Consider the following 16,814-nt stretch of genomic DNA (forward strand, 5'->3'; position numbering starts at 1 on the left):
AACACTTAACACGTGCCAGATACTGTTAGAAGCACTTTCCAAATAAATATTGTCATTTAATCTTCATCATAACTCTATGAGGTATGTGTTATGGTAGGAAACTGAGGCACAGAGAGGCTATATAACTTGTCCAAGATTGTAGAGGTCCTAAGTGGCAGAGCCCAGGTAATCTTCTCCCTAGTCCACACTTTGCCTTCTCCTTAAAAGACCACAAAGTGGAGGCAGACTCTGGTCTCCGGCTCCGAGGTCCCGCGACCTCCGGGGGCCGGTTCTTCGAGGAGCTGTGGTGCGCGCGCGGGGGGGGGGGGGGGGGGGGGGAGGGGGGGGGGGCGCCGGGAGGAGGACCCCGGCTTCGCTGGCACAGCCCCGGCTCCCTCAGGTGCAGGAAGCACCTGGGTGGAGGCCTCCTTCGGCAGAGCCAGAGATGGCATCCGTAGACTTCAAGACCTACGTGGATCAAGCCTGCAGGGCTGCCGAGGAGTTCGTCAACGTCTACTACACCACCATGGATAAGCGGAGGCGCCTGCTGGCCCGCCTCTACATGGGCACAGCCACCCTGGTGTGGAATGGAAACGCAGTTTCAGGACAAGAGTCCTTGAGTGAGTTTTTTGAAATGTTGCCTTCCAGTGAGTTCCAAATCAATGTGGTTGACTGCCAGCCTGTACATGATGAAGCCACCCCAAGCCAGACCACAGTCCTCGTTGTGATCTGTGGAACAGTGAAGTTTGAAGGCAACAAACAACGGGACTTCAACCAGAACTTCCTTCTGACTGCCCAGGCCTCACCTAGCAACACAGTGTGGAAGATAGCAAGTGATTGCTTCCCGTTCCAGGACTGGGCCAGCTGGTAGAGCTCTGGAGAGAAACACATCTCAAAATGTGGGGACACCAGTTCCTTTCTGTTGTTGTGGGCTACGCTGCCCAGGGTGAACTCTGCATTTGCTCGAGTCCAAGGAGCCCCTTTACGAGTATACTTATTTGTCATAGTTGCCTTTTCGTAGTACAGTTTTCTATTTTTCTACTTGTCCGGTAGAGACCCTGGTTCTGGAAATTCTGACAAAGTTTAAAAAAAACAAAAAAACAAAACAAACAAACAAAAAACCCACAAAGCAAATGGTAAGAGTGGGCAGTTGTATTGTTGACTGCTTAGCTTTTGGACCCACTTCTTGTGTTCGGGGAACCTTGGTGAGACTTGAGAGAGGCAGAGTCGCTTCCCACTCTAAAAACTGTGAGTGGAAGATACTCATTTTCCAGCACATCTGCAGGCTCAGCCTTTCAGATGCACTGACTAGTTTGAATTTGCAGCTAATGATAAACGAAGGAGAAGCCATAGAAAATCCTTTCAGCTGCAGTGGGCACGCACCATGGGGAGATTACAGTGTTAGTGGTAGGGGACCTTTAGAACCTGACTACCGGGCTTTGAATCCTGGCACTAACCCTTGAGCAAGATGCCTAACTTCTTTGTGCTGCAAATTTCTCATGTATAAAATGAAAATAATAATAGTACTATCTTTTGGATTGTTGTAAGAATTACACACAACAGTGGAGGTAAAACATAGTACCTGGAAGAGAGTAATTTCTCAATAAAGGCCTGCAATTGTCATTTACTTAAGTCCCCTATTTTACAGATGAGAAAATTGAGGCCCAGAGAGGAAAACTTGTACAAAAACATGCTGCTATAAAGCGAGGAAGTTTAAGTAGATACAATTCAGTTCACTACGACAACCATCTAATGAATGCTTATCATGTCAGGAATTTAGTGTTTTGACTTTAGCAAGCCAGCAAAAACAGTCTTTCATGGTCTAGTTGAGCAAATGAGGCTTCATACTGGTTGAGTTGGTCTGATCTCTGAGTGTCACATTATAGGAAACAAATACAGCTCAGCAGGTGTAGCTTAGTAGGTGAGCGTTGACCTATGAACTAGGAGGTCACAGCTCGATTCCCAGTCAGGGCACATGCCTGGGTTGTGGGCTCAATCTCCAGTGTGGAGAAGGCAGCCAATCAATTATTTTCTCTTTTTTTTGTTTTTATTTTATTTTAATTTTTTCCCTTTATTGAATAAGATATTACAAATGTGTCCTTATCCCCTCAATGTCCCCTCATCCCAATTATTTTCATCATTGATGTTTCTCTCTCTCTCTCTCTGAAATCAATAAAAATATATTAAAAACAAACAAATATGTAAATCAAAATATAATTAGAAGTGGAAAGAATACAGAAAAAAATATCTATGTTTTAAATTAAGTTTTAGAGAGAGAGGGAGGGAGAGGGAGAGAAACATGGATGTGAGAGTGTAACATTGATTGGCTGCATGCCCCCCACTGGGGGTCGATCCTAAAACCCAGGCAAGTGTCCTAATTGGGAATTGAACTGGTAACCTTCGGTGCAAGGACGACACCCAGCCAACTGAGCCACACCCATCAGGGCAAAGAGAAAAAGATCTTTAAACTTCCCTCTCCCTATCTCTGTCCCCTGTAGTAGTACCTTATGGCAGCTGCTCCCTGACTTTTCCCCTCACCCTCAACTTTGAACATAAAACAACCCAAACCTAGTTTTTGTAGCTGGAAACTCCTCTGCCCCTAGACTTTCCTTTAGTTTCTCTTCAACATTCTCTCCAGAAAGGAAATATTAGTCTTTGATTTTCAAAAAACATGTTTTTTGTTGATTTTAGGGAGAGAGAGAGAAACATGGATCGGCTGCCCCGGTACATCTTCCCACTTGGGATCAAGCCCGAAACCCAGACATGTGGCCTGACCAGGAGTGGAACTAGGGACCACTCCATGCATGGGACAGTGCCAACCAACTGAGCCACACTGGCCAGGGTAGAGATTCTCAGATTTTTCGCCTTCAGATTACTTTACATTTATACTTTCATATTGGAAATTGAACCAAGAAAACTTTAAAGACATTTTTAAAATGACCTTTTAATTGATTTATTTAAAGTTAGCAATGATGAATCCATTGCATGTTAACATAAATAACATCTTAGTATTATTATAAAATACCTTTGATTTCATTTATGTGAGAGAGAACCACTGCCATTAACATTAGTAAGGTGTTAGTTTGTTCCAAAATATTAAAGAGCATAATACAGGATAAAAACATAAAGGTTAATCTTATTTGACTTGTATTTTCTTAGTCCATTTGGGCTGCTATATCAAAATAACACAGACTCGGTAGCTTATAAACAACAGAAATCTATTGCTTACAGTTCTGGAGTCTGGAGAGTCTAAGATCAAGGTGCCAGCATGGGATTAGCTCTTTTATCCTTGAATTTTGATCACAGTCTGTGGTCTGACCTAGCTCATGATTTCAATTAAAGGTTAATTTCATAGCCAAGGAAAATGCCAAACCAATTCATAGCCTGGAACCCATATCTAAGATTAGACCTGTTGACCAGTCCAATCATATCAGTTCAGAAACCAGCTTACAGTCCAGGCAGAATCCCAGCCAATACCATCTCAATACAATGTGTTACCCAAAGTTGTGTTGACACAGGTAGACAACATTGTTGTCAGCAACTGAGAGAACTGTGGTAGATGTTAATGCTTATCTGGACAAGAGACTAGTATGACTCCAGTGGCCTAGATGGTGTCACTCTAGGGTCCAGCTCCTCTTCCTGTTGTATCCAACACTTTCAGACTAGTGGCATTAGGTAAATTTTCATAGATTTTTCTCGTGACAACATATTTTGCTCCATCCCCTTATGACAACTTTTTATTGCATAACAGTATGTCCCATCATGGCCCTACTCCATAACCTTTTGACCTAGCCAATTTCTATGCCTGGTTATGACGATTCATGCACAGATATTTATTAAATGTCTTTAGATGCCAGGCCCTTAATACACAAAAATTCTGCCTTTTAGTAACTCAACTTCTTTAATTCTACCAAAGGAGGTCAATAAATTAAAAAAGAAAACCTACTGCAGTTTTGTAATAAAGGTATGGGTATGAGTTCTTTACTAAATATATCTTTAAAATTCTATGAGAGCCCAAGGGAGGAGTTGTTTCTTTTTAAAAAATATATTTTTATTGATTTCAGAGAGGAAGGGAAAGGGAGAGAGAGATTGAAACATCCATGATGTGAGAGAATCACTGATCGGCTGCCTCCTGCACACCTCACACCGGGGATCAAGCTCACAACCTGGGCATGCACCCTGACTGTGAATCGAACCGTGACTTCCAAGGTTCATAGGTCTTGTTATGGACCAATGTTTGCGAGAGTAAGACCACCAACTCCAATTAGGTCTTAAGCAGCAAGTGAGGATTTATTGAAAGCTGGTCAGCGACTGCCGTAGGCGTGTTCTCCTACGGCAGCGTTGACCCTGGTTCCAGACCAGCCTTTTATTCCCAAAAACCATACAACGGTTGGCTAAACACACACAAAGTTACCTGGGATACATTAATCAACACTGCCCCATTACCAAGGTATTCATTAATCAACTTGCCCCGTTTCCCTAGCTACTAATATCAACTTGCCCCGTTTCCCTAGCTACTAATATCAACTTGCCCAGTTTCCCCAACTACTAATATTAACTTGCCCCATACCCTAACTACCCTCGACCACAGTTGGTTCCATTTCCCCAGTACAAGAGGGGCTTAACTGTAACAGTCTAAGCTCAACCATTGAGCAACACTGCCCAGCAGGAGTTGTTTCTTAAAGATAGGAGAGTGTGGTTAGAGGGAGTGATTTCTCCACTTGTTCTTGTAAGAATGACTAGGAATTTAGTGAGAGAGAAAGACATTTTAAGAAAAGAAGCTGCCTGAGCTAGGGCATACAGGCTGTAAGGAGAATAAGATGCTCCAAGGACAAATAGCTGGTTGATGTTATGGAATATCTTATCTTTCGGAGAAATAATGGTTTATACCATTTGGGGGATAATGAAATTTGTTTTAAACTTGACAAGGGATGTTTGATACCAAGGATATTTGATAATAAACATATAATAAGAATTAGGCCAATATTAGTGAATTTTTTGGAAAGTATCTTATGAATTAATTCCTTGATAAATGCATAGACTGCAAAGTTCTCAAATACAAAATAGGGACAAAATGTTCTAAGTTCAGAGTGGCAGGATCAGCAAGAATGTTCTTGGGATAAAAATGGCAGGATATAAAATCCTGCTCTTTATCCTTATCACAATGAGTTTCCAAGGTCTGCATACCTTCTGGCGTCACAGATTGCCTTCCCCTCCCACAACATATTTTCTCCACACTGACTCACCTCTTTGTTATATGAAATTCCCAAAACAGTGTCACAAACTTAGATGCCTGCAAGTGCTAGGTGGATAATATGAGTAAAGCTGATTGAGTGAGGACAGGTAAACTAAGAGTATCTGCCCTGTCCACAGACGGAAGCTGTTCCTTTGCTCCAGCCAGTCACTGCCAGCTAGGAATGTAGGTCAAGGGTTCTCAGAACTCCAACATTTTCAAGAGAAGCCAGAAATTCTGGTTATGATGGAAACTCTCAATTTGATAACTAATTGGAGAAAAAAACCCAACCCAACCTAAGACTGGCCAACAAAACATGTTTATGGGCTGAGTCTACCCCTAGGCATCATTTGTGACCTTTGTCCTAAAACTTTTCCAGTTTTATGTGATGTAATACTTGAAGGAATGAAGGATGTTCCATCCCCTCTGACATTACTGATTTCCCAGATATAGGCTCTACCGCCTTCCTCTTGTGAAGTACTATTTTTCCCCACCCTCTAGTGATTTCAGAGTTTGCCCATCCCTTTAAACATCAAGTTTTACCCCTCTCTTTGTGATATCTTGAACTATACCAACAATCTTCCCCTTCTCTTTTGAAGGCTACCTGGCCACACCCTTTATGACACCATGCATTGCCCTACCATCTTGGAGAAACAACTCATTCCTCCTTTGCATATTTCTTTGTATCATCCCCTCGTGACATCACATGTTAATCTCATCCTAGGACTGCAACCTGGAATGGGCAGTGAGAAGATAGAATATGTATGGCATCACAAAAGAATGAGTTTGTTTGGGAAAGTTGATGATTTCATAAGAAAATGTCTGCATAACAGATTTTAAAATGAATCATTTAAGTGAGAAACGGAGATTTAAATACATAATTTAGATCTCTGTAGAGTGAGTCAGAGGTATAGACTCAGTTTTCCAGGTATTTAAGGCCAACTTTTATCATAGTAAAATTTTATAAGAGATCTCTGAAGAGACTCTGCTCTCTGGATGTACTATTTCTTTTTTTTAAAAAAAATATATATTTTATTGATTTTTTACAGAGAGGAAGGGAGAGGGATAGAGAGTTAGAAACATAGATGAGAGAAAAACATCGATCAGCTGCCTCCCACAAACTCCCCACTGGGGATGTGCCCGCAACCAAGATACATGCCTTTGACCAGAATCGAACCGGGGACCCTTGAGTCCGCAGGCCGATGTTCTATCCACTGAGCCAAACCGGTTAGGGCAGGATGCACTATTTCTTAGGGAGAGTGAGAAGTTAGCTTCTTTTAACTTCATTAAATGAAAGTCCAGATATTAGAAATAAGATTTATATAACCTCAGTCATGGCACATTTTAAGGGTTTTGCTGGAAGGAAATAAAAATTATTAGTATAGCACCCAATATTTATTTGATAATGTTCCTTACTACAGACAACTGAACTTCATTCTCACTAAATTCTTATAATCATGAAATATATAGTTCAGGATTCTTCCTACTACTTTGTTTCTAGTTTATTCTGTTTTTAAAATTAAAATTTCTGAGTGGGAGTAGTAGTATTATTCTTAGAACATTATAAAACTTTTTTGGTAGGAATAGTCTAATTTTAAAGTAAGGTATTCTTGCAATTATGGTCATTGTAACATGTACCTAGATGTTATAATTTACTGTTCTTTTTAAAAAATTTATTGATTGATTTTAGAGAGAGAGAGAAAAATTGATTTGTTGCTCCACTTATTTATGTATTCATTTGTTGATTCTTGCATGTATCTTGACTTGGGATCGAACCTGTAACCTTGGTATATCGTGATGACCAATTGAGTTACCTGGCCAGGGCCATGATTTACTGTTATTAATAGTTATCTTATATATACTAGTTACTATAATATCAGCAAACAGAGGATACAATTTCCATTCTCTTTCTAAAGAAAAAAGATAAAAACAAAAATCAAATCCCTTTGCCAAAACATTGAGAGAAAAAAAATCCTCAACAACCTGAGAATCTAAGAATTATCTAATTATAGGTGATTTTCCTTTTATTCTTATTCATTCATTCAACAAATATGTATTGATTACCCATTATATGCATCAGACACTGTGCTATGCTAGGTTCTGATTAAATAGTGATAAACAACCCAAATATGGCTTATACTCTGATGGATCTTATGGTCCAGTGAGAGAGATAGACCAAAAAAAAAAAAATTAAGAAAAAAGTGCATATATATGAATACATATAGAGATAGACAAAAAAAATTAAGAAAAAAGTGCATATATATGTATACATATATATGTAAGTGAATTTCATATACATACATATATACACACACATACTATACTATTCATTAGGGAGAATAATGGGAGAGAATTAAGTTCTAATGAATGAGAAGGATCCAGCCATGTAAAATGTAGGGGAAATAGTGGTCTACTGAAGTCAGAACAGCTTGGGCAAAGGCCTTAGCTGGGAATGATTTCTAAGGACAAAATATCCAGTATGGCTAGGATATTGTGATTGAGAAGGAGGGCAGTGAGAAGTGAGGTTAAACAGAAAGATAGAAGACATCATGAAGAACCTTGATGATGGTTTAGATCAGCGGTTCTCAACCTGTGGGTCGCGACCCCTTTGGCGGTCGAATGACCCTTTCACAGGGGTCACCTAAGACCATCCGGCATATCAGATATTTACATTACGATTCATAACAATAGCAACATTACAGTTATGAAGTAGTAACAAAAATAATTTTATGATTGGGTCACAACATGAGAAATTGTATTTAAAGGGCTAGAAGGTTGAGAAACACTGGTTTAGATGAAGGAAAACTAAGAATCAGGGATGTATGTATGAAGGAAAGCTAAGAATGAGGGATGATTCACAGGGTTTTGGCTTGAGCAGCTGTGTGCATACCATTTACTGAAATTAGAAAGATAGAGTACTGAGTAGGTTCTCTAGGAAGAAGATGCTAAGACAGAGTTAGGTGTATATGTTTATCAGGGAATCTATATATATAAAAGCCTAAACGACCATTATGATGGAACGACCAGTCGCTATGATGCGCACTGACCACCAGGGTTGTCAGTGTGCTCCAACAGCGGGAACACTGCTCAGCCAGAAGCCGGGCTCACAGCTGGTGAACACAGCAGTGGTGGTGGGAGCCTCTGCTGCCTCTGTGGCAGTGCAAAGGAGCGGTGAGCTGAGCGGTAAGGAGTGAGTAGGCAGGCAGGCGAGCAGTTAGGGGTAAGCAGGCAGGCAGGCAAGCAGTTAGGGACGAGAAGGCAGGCGAGCAGTTAGGAGTGAGCGGTCCTGGATTGTGAGAGAGATGTTCTACTGCCAGGTGTCTGACTGCAAGGATTGGGCATAAACCAGCAGTTGGACGTCCCCCTAGAGGTCCCAGATTAAGAGAGGGCGCAGGCTGGGCTGAGGGACCCCCCTTCTCGTGCACGAATTTCATGCATCGGGCCTCTAGTCCTATATAATAGAGAGCTAATATGCTAATTAGACTGGATGGCGGAATGACCTTCCCGAATGACCTTCCAGAACGACCAGTGGGCAGGGCCGTGGGGCCATGTGGCAGCTTGGCCACAAAGCATCCGGGCTGCAAGGGCTGAGGCAGCCAGGGCTGTGAGGGCCAAGCCCCTTGCATGAATTTTGTGCATCAGGCCTCTAGTAGTGCTTATAAAAGGAAAAGAGGTATAAGCTGAATTGTGTAAAGGGAGGTTGCAGACAGTGATACAAACCTGACAAAGTCTTTGCCAGCCTAGTGGGGAGCTCCAGAGCAAAGACTGACAGTTAGTGGAGTTCTGGGTTAGAATAGGCCCTTGATTACTAGTTCACTGGCTGGGACTCTCCCCAAGAAGAGTGTAACTTGGACTCTAGAGCTGAGTGGACCCTGAAGCAGGTAACAGGAGCATGCTGTCAGCTAACCACATTCCTCACAGCTGGGCAGCCAGTTCCTTCCTGAAGGAGGATGTGAACAGCACAACATCTTGCAGCTAAGAGAATGGCCATTTAACCTATTTCTAGTCAATGGAACTTAAAGGTTATTGAGTGAAAGCTTTTCCTTTGCTGATAAAAGGAGAAGGAACTTTTCACATAAAAGGTCCCTTTGCTGCTTTCCTCCTCCCTGTTTTTCTACTTTTGAATGTGACTGATTCATGATGTCAGGAATTATGACAGCCATCTTTCAACTTTGGATAAGCTTGAACATAAAAAGCCAGAGCTGAGGAAAGGAAAGAGGTGGTGATGATATTGCTTAGCAGCTGAATTAATGTCAACAACTACCTACCTCCAGACATAGAAAAATAAATTCCAGTTCATTGAAGCCTCTGTAGTTAGGTTTCATGTCACTTTAGCTTATACAGATACAGAATATGGGGAAAGTATGGTGGCTATTCCTTTTGTTGTTGTTGTTTCATCTTGTTTTCTGTTGAACACTTCTTCCCAGCTTGATTCTAGTTATAGACTCTGTTCCCCAGGCAACAGGAGTGAATGCCTCACCTAAACAGGACTTAGATTCTTCCTACTGAGAAATTGAAACTTAATTAGGAATACCCAAAGACAGAGGGAGATAGCCTAATCATCACTTCAAGAAAAGAGGCTCAAGATCTCCTGACTCTGGGATTTTTTCTCTAGTCTATGAGTTACTCCCCTATCCTCTCAATAAATCCCCCTTTTCATTATGTTAGCTGGAATTGATTTCTGCTGTTTTAAATCAATGGTTCTCAACTAGGGGAGGTTTTACTCTTCAATGGATATCTGGCAATGTCCAGAGATATTTTTGGTTGACACAGTCTGGAGTTGGTGTTATTGGCACCTAGATTCTAGAGTATAGATACCAGGGATGCTGCTAACATTCTATAATGCTCAAAACAATTCCCCACAACAGCCTGGCTGTGTAGCTCAGTGGGTGAGCATTGACCTATGAACCAGGAGGTCACAGGTTCAATTCCAGGTCAGGCACATGTCTGGGTTGCAGGCTCGATCCCCAATAGGGAGTGTGCAGGAGGTAATCGATCAATGATTCTCTCTCATCATTGATGTTTCTATCTCTCTCCCTCTCACTTCCTCTCTGAAATCAATAAAAATATATTTTAAAAAACCCCAAAACCAAAAATAAATTCCCCACAACAAAACTTTGGCCCAAAGTGTCAATAGTACTGCTGAAAAGGAACCCTGCTTTAAAAGAGAGAGTTATTTAACTTGTACAAGGAGGGTCTCAACAAGGAGGTTTTCAACAAAGCTGACTAGGGACATAGAAAAATAAATTCCAGTTCATTGAAGCCTCTGTAGTTAGGTTTCATGTCACTTTAGCTTATACAGATACAGAATATGGGGAAAAAGCTGACTAGGGTCAGCTGCTAATGAGTGGAAGGAGAAACAGGGCATCTGAGGTGCAAGGAGAAGTGTGGAATGGCTTTTGAGAGCATGGAAGAGAAAGCATGCTGAAGAAACATTGGAGGATTGTTAGGCAGCGATTAGATTCTGTCTGAAGTTGATGACCATGACTTTAGAGACATGGAACTAATGATGTTTCTTCTGCAGAGCTATAGTGGTACAGACAAGGATAAGGCATATTTTGGGTTCACCCAGGGCTGGGTTTTTGTCAGGTGAGAGAAAGAGACGAAAAGAAAGGCAAGGGAGTTGACTTTTGTATGCAACTTATTTTACTGATGAACCAGAGGGAAGGAATAAGAAAAAAATTGATAATAAAAAATGATGACCCTGTGGTAGATAACAGGTAATAAAAAAGTAGAAGATAGTTCCTGCCTTTAATGTATTCACAACTCAGTCTTTTCCACAGTGTTGGGATGTGGTATTACCTTCTGATCTTACACCAGTAGTTGGCAAACTCATTAGTCAACAGAGCCAAATATCAACAGTACAACGATTGAAATTTCTTTGGAGAGACAAATTTTTTAAACTTAAACTATATAAGTAGGTACATTGTTATTAACTTAATTAGGTTACTCCTAAGCTGGCCTTTGCTAAAAAACGTCCTCAATCTGATTGAGGTGTGTTCACTGAGGTCGACCCCTTCCAACTCTTCCATCCACACTCGTCTTGTATACTTGTTTCAGATAGACGAGTGTGGATGGGAGAGTTGGAAGGGGTCGACCTCAGTGAAAGTACCTCAAAACAATGTACCTCCCCCGCGCTGAGTGTCCCGCAGCCCGCCTGCGCCGCATCACCCCACCGACTGACACCCCCCTACTTCTTCTAACGCCACTTCTTCAAAATAGACTCACCTAGGCCGAAAACCGACTTCTGCGCATGGGTCACGAAGTTTCAATCACACTGTATGTGCGCGCCCGCACGTGGTATTTTGTGGAAGAGCCACACTCAAGGGGCCAAAGAGCTGCATGTGGCTCGTGAGCCATGGTTTGCTGACCACTGTCTTACACTAACACTAGAGGCCCAGTGCACAAATTCATGCACATTGAAAGGAAATTAATTAAAAGAAATATTTAATATCGCTATTCGCCCTTTCTCTATAATAGAAGTGTCAACCAAATTCACAATCGACAATAACAGATGGAAACATACACGTGCAACTGGCACCAGTGAGAGCTTTATATATATAGATAAACTTGCTTAATTAGACCTGCTTTCTGATTTAGCTAAACTTTTTTCCAGCCCAGTGAAGCACTCTAACTTCTCTTTCAGGTAATTGTCAGCAACACAGCAGTAAATATCAACACGAAGCAGATTATTATTGTAGATCACGCAGGGAGAACAAAGGGTGAAATATTTAACTGCAGCAGTGTTTGACTATATTTTGTGCAGTGAGAAAACCTGAAGTCATTTTCAAGTTCCACTATTTCTTACTTCTTTTCAGTCAGGTCAAGGTTCTAAACTGTCTTAATCTCCGTTTTCCAGCTAATGAAAATAGGATTCTACCCTGTCTCCTATCTACTTACTCCACAACTTCTGTGAGGATCAAATGAGATGAGGCATGTGAAAACGCTTTACAGACATTTGGTTAAAGTGTAAAATGTTCACACCTGGCTATAAAGCAAGTTGTGTTTCTGGGCTGAAGAAACTCCAAGGAGGCTAGTTGCTAGGGAAAGGAAGCCAGGCATTGCTACATGAGATCATTACCCAGCACCCACAGCCACCGTTTCTGGGCTGGGCTGTGGGCCACATTTTGCACCATGGGGTCTGGGCAGCATTGGCTGCGATTTGGTGGGCTGTCGCTCTGGGGTGGTGGTGGGGCCTGTGTCCCACTTGGGGGAAGCCGAGTATTGCTTTGTTGGCGCCAGATCTGCGATGCCATTTCTTTGTAAATGGCCAGTGCCTGCCACAGTAGCTCCTGTGTTGAACGTCTGCCCCCTGATGGTCAGTGCGCATCATAGCGACCGGTCAGACAGTCAGAGGGACACTTAGCATATTAACCTTATATATATATAGATTGGTTACTAATGATACATAACCAATACTAAAATATTTCTCATGCATTTCAAATTGAAATGTAGTGTTCCTACACCATAACCTTTTGAACATCCTTTCTTTCTCTAGTCTTTACTCTTCAATCTATCCATGAGAACTGAAGATGATTGTTTTTCTTATGTTTGCCTCTACTATCATCACATTATCATGAGTCAGGACTTAGGGAGACAGTTTGAGATTTTGATTTATAGAAAATGGGTAAGTGTTTTCTCCTGAGCCTTAAATAGGAGCTTAACTATGAGGCATTGTTCTAAGTATGTAGATAAGTATATAAGAGTAAAGATTGTTGATCTTGGAAACCAGACCTGAATTATAGGCCTAGCTCAGCCACTAATGTGAAAATGGCTAACATTTACAGAGCACTAACTATGTGCCAATCACTTTTCTATTAACTTGTGATGCTCTAAGGAGGAGGGTGGTATTTTAATCCCCATTTTAGAGACAAGAAAACCGAGGTACAGAGCGTTTAAGTAACTTACCCTGTCATGGAGATGGTTTGCGGTGAGTCTGGTTTTGCAACACAGGCAGTCTGGCTCCAAATTGGTGCATTTAGCTACTACTTTCTATTATTTCCTGATTTTTAAAAAGAGCTATTATTTCTAGCATATGCAACAGGTCTGTATTGGTTTTCTGGAATATTATCTCATGTAATCTTCACTAACAACTGTGAAATAGATGATGCCATTTTCACAAAGGCGAAAACTAGGGCTCAGAGACTTTCAAAGCTTTGAAACAAGTCTTGGTGTTCCAAGGGCTTCTCTAGCCCTCGAGCCACGTATATCTTTGAGCTTCAGCTGCCCGATCTTTAAAATGATGGTTGGAATAGATGCCTCAGTTCTATGAGGGCGATGGACATAGAGATAAGAGATAAGCCCGCAGATGGATGAGAGAAGGTGGAGTAAAAAGCAGTCAAGCCTCAGTGGCCGAGGGCCCAGCATAAGGGAGGTGGGTGGGGAGGAGGCTCGGGGGTGTGAGACCCCAACGAGGCCCGCGGGAGGAAATGGGCCTGACAGCCCGTCGCTAACTGGTTTGGGCACGGCCAGTAACTAAGGGGCGGCCGCTCCCGGGACAGCAGCTCACCCGCCCAAATCTTGCTCTACAGGCTTCCCCTTGAAAGCAAACGAAGGAAGGGGCGCGGCTTCCCCGCCCGCGTAGCCGAGCGCCACGTCCCTCTTGGCTCAACTTCCCCTAGGCTTCAGGGTGGACGCGCTACCCGCTGCGAGGAATCGTCTCCACACCAGCCAATCAGCGCCTTCGCGATCCCAGTCGGACCAATCGCCGCTGCCTGGGGGCGGGGGCTGTTGCCAAGGCAGCGAGGAGGCGGGCGCGCACTGTGGGCAGAGGTACAGAGCTAAGCTGCAAACTGGAAGCTGGCAAGACGCGACAGGTCTGTGCGGGGCAGGCATTCAGCTGGCGGAGATTCGGGGGTCGAGACTGGGACTAGGTGAGGCCCGTGATCTCGAGGTGGGTGCGGATCGTACCGCGGGAGGCCGGGGAGGGTCCTGAGATAGGCTAAGGTCTGCCTTGCCGGGGTACTGAGGATGGGTTGGGGCCGCACTGTGGGAAGGCATGGTTGGGAGGGGGCTTCCAGCTCGAACTTGCGGCGGGGGTGTGTGTGTGTGGGGAGTCCTTGCCTCCTCTCCATTCGCTGCAGGGCACCCAGGCTTTCTTTGGGGTCGATGAGGGTGACAGGCACTTGGCGAGGAGCTGGCGGGGGGTTGGGGGAGTGGGGGTGGGTGCTGGACCGAGACCCAGGCGTGGTTCCAGCCTGGCCTTGGCAGGTTGATGGGTGACGGAGGTGCCAACTGTTGAGGTGGGTGTACCCACAAATTCCCGGCTAATGCTCACCGCCTCCTCCCCCTAACTCCTCCGCGCTGCCGAGCAAAGCTAGGCCGGTGAATCCTGCTCTTCTGCCGGTTCTGTTAAGGCAGTGACCCCTGACACTTAGGAGAGGAGAAAGTCCGTGTCATTTGTGTTATTGTTTCCCTTAAGTGACAAATTGTTGGGTGTGTGGTGAGCTCTTTCAGTTTCAGAATATGAGAAAATGGTATTTCCTTGTTGCACCTGCTATGTACTAACTCAGCGAGGAAATGTGATTATTGCGGGTGATGCTCTCCACTAAACTCCTAAATTGGATAATGTACATTTTACACAATTGAGTAAGTGCTGTCTGCCATCGCTGCCTTTTATTGAGGCTCTTAAATCCATGGATGAATATGAACAACAAATGATATAGTATCTTGTTTTAAAAAAACGTGGAGGGAGAGTGAGGTTAAATGCAAATATTTCTGATAGTTGTTTGAAGAAGATTGTGGATTTAGAATTGATGAGACAGTTGCTTTAAGGAATTCTTAAAGTAACATGACTAGATCAGATGTAGATCAGAATATCTATAGCTTCTTGTACAACCTATATAAATTATTTGTTTCTTAAGGTCTTCCCTGGTAAATTCTGATGAATAATTAGAGTCAAGCAATATCCAGATTCTAGCATCTTACCCCTCATAGAAATTGTCTCAGAATTTATCCTGATTTAATCCAAGTGTGAGTTCTTGTTTTACAAAACTAACAAGTTAAACAAAAAAAAGTGTCAACAAACATTCCTCAATTAGTAGGGTCGAGAATTTAAAAAAAAAAAGCTAATGTGGACATTAAGAATTAGAAATGAAATCTCAAATAATATCACTCTTGTTATTAGGGTGAACATGAAACTTCTAGTTCTCATTTTGGTCTTTAAACTCTCCATGATCTGGTCCAACTTTGTAGTATGAGTGAAAAATTTATTTCTGTCTCCTTGTGGTTACTCATTCTGTTCTACAGCACCTATCCTAATTTTACTCATCTTGCAAGGGTCAGGTCCATGTTGTATTTACTTTTCTCTGATCTCCTGAGAGAGTTATTATTCACATCACACATTTTGTATATACCCACTCAGCATGCTTTTTGGCAAGCTGGTTTATGGTCTGTAAAGCCCAGTTAAAATGTAATGCACAATGAAGGCAATAAGGATAACTTTCAAAACACTAGTTATTGAGTCCTTGTCAGTGTGGCTTAGTTGGTTGGAGTGTTGTCCCCTGCACTGAAGGGCACATGCCCAGGTGGGGTGTGGGGGTGGGGCATGTGGGAGGTGGCTGATGGATGTTTTTTTTCTCTCTCTCCCTTTCTCTCTTTGAAAGATCAATTAAAAACAAACAAACCAACAAAAAACAAAACTAAAACACTAGTTATTGATATAGTTTAGACTCTAAACTTTAAAGTATCAGTAACACCAGTGTCTTTTTGTTTTCAGATTTATTGTGTATATCTCTATACTAAACCAATTTTGTGTTATTTAGAATAATATTTAAATTGCTTTCCACTTTCTAAGGACTTTTTGGATGACTTAGATGTGAAAAATAGTCTTGTAAATATTGGGTAGCTGGAGGAATCAAGTGTAGGATTTTTAAATATTTAAAATAATCCTTAAAGTAGATAATCTTTTTAAGTATTGTGAGTAATTGAGTTAACTATATTTGGCATGATACATGATGAACTCTTTCTTAATAATTGAAGGTCTAGAAAGGGGAAATTTGGTATTTTTATGTTCAATATATGCAACTAGCTTATAGACGTTAGAAAGCAGGCTCCTAACAATTTCAAATAATGTATTAGGAAAAGGAAAAACTGTAATCACTTTAATGATTTTCAATCAAAATATAAAAGAAAACCCCACCATGATATGGTAAAAAAAATATGCTTAATTAGAACTTTTAAAAATATTCTTAAAAAAATTTTTTTTATTGATTTCAGAGAGGAAGGGAGAGGGAGAAAGAGATAGAAACATCAACAATGAGAGAGAATAATTGATTGGCTGCCTCCTGCACACCCCCTACTGGTGATTGAGCCTGCAACCTGGGCATGTGCCCTTTACCAGAATGGAACCAGGACCCTTTAGTCCACAGGCCAATGCTCTATCCACTGAGCCAAACTGGCTAGGGCCTTAATTAGAATTTGATAGGCAGATTCCAATCCTGGCTCTACCAAATGACCTTGGCCAAATCAGTTAACCTTCCTGTGTTTTACAAACTTTTATAAAAGTAAGGTCTGAACCAAACAATCTCTAAGATAATTTTTGGTCCCAGAATTCTCTATTATCAAGGATACTGTAACTGATTGTTACTTGGGAAAAAAGGCC

The 16,814-nt window shown here is 42.0% G+C and overlaps 2 protein-coding genes across 8 annotated transcripts in view; both read left to right on the forward strand.

Moving 5' to 3' along the window:
* Positions 1 to 382: 382 nt before the first annotated feature.
* On the forward strand, positions 383 to 1,054 carry LOC132242222 (NTF2-related export protein 1-like). Its single transcript, XM_059711128.1, has one exon. It carries the CDS (start codon positions 425 to 427, stop codon positions 848 to 850), a length of 426 nt encoding a protein of 141 aa, XP_059567111.1. The 5' UTR covers positions 383 to 424; the 3' UTR covers positions 851 to 1,054.
* Positions 1,055 to 13,933: 12,879 nt separating this feature from the next.
* NUCB2 (nucleobindin 2) overlaps positions 13,934 to 16,814 on the forward strand; it is a 37,599-nt gene continuing 34,718 nt past the window's right edge. For 4 of the 7 annotated variants that reach the window (XM_059709035.1, XM_059709040.1, XM_059709037.1 and 1 more), the window contains exon 1: positions 13,948 to 14,105. The gene's annotated coding sequence lies outside the window, so the exon portion shown is untranslated. Of the gene's footprint in view, positions 14,106 to 16,814 lie in introns of all 7 variants that reach the window. The other 3 variants (XM_059709036.1, XM_059709039.1, XM_059709038.1) reach the window with 3 other exon arrangements.

This window comes from Myotis daubentonii, chromosome 9 (assembly GCF_963259705.1).
Source record: "Myotis daubentonii chromosome 9, mMyoDau2.1, whole genome shotgun sequence".
NCBI classification, from domain to species: Eukaryota; Metazoa; Chordata; class Mammalia; order Chiroptera; family Vespertilionidae; genus Myotis; species Myotis daubentonii.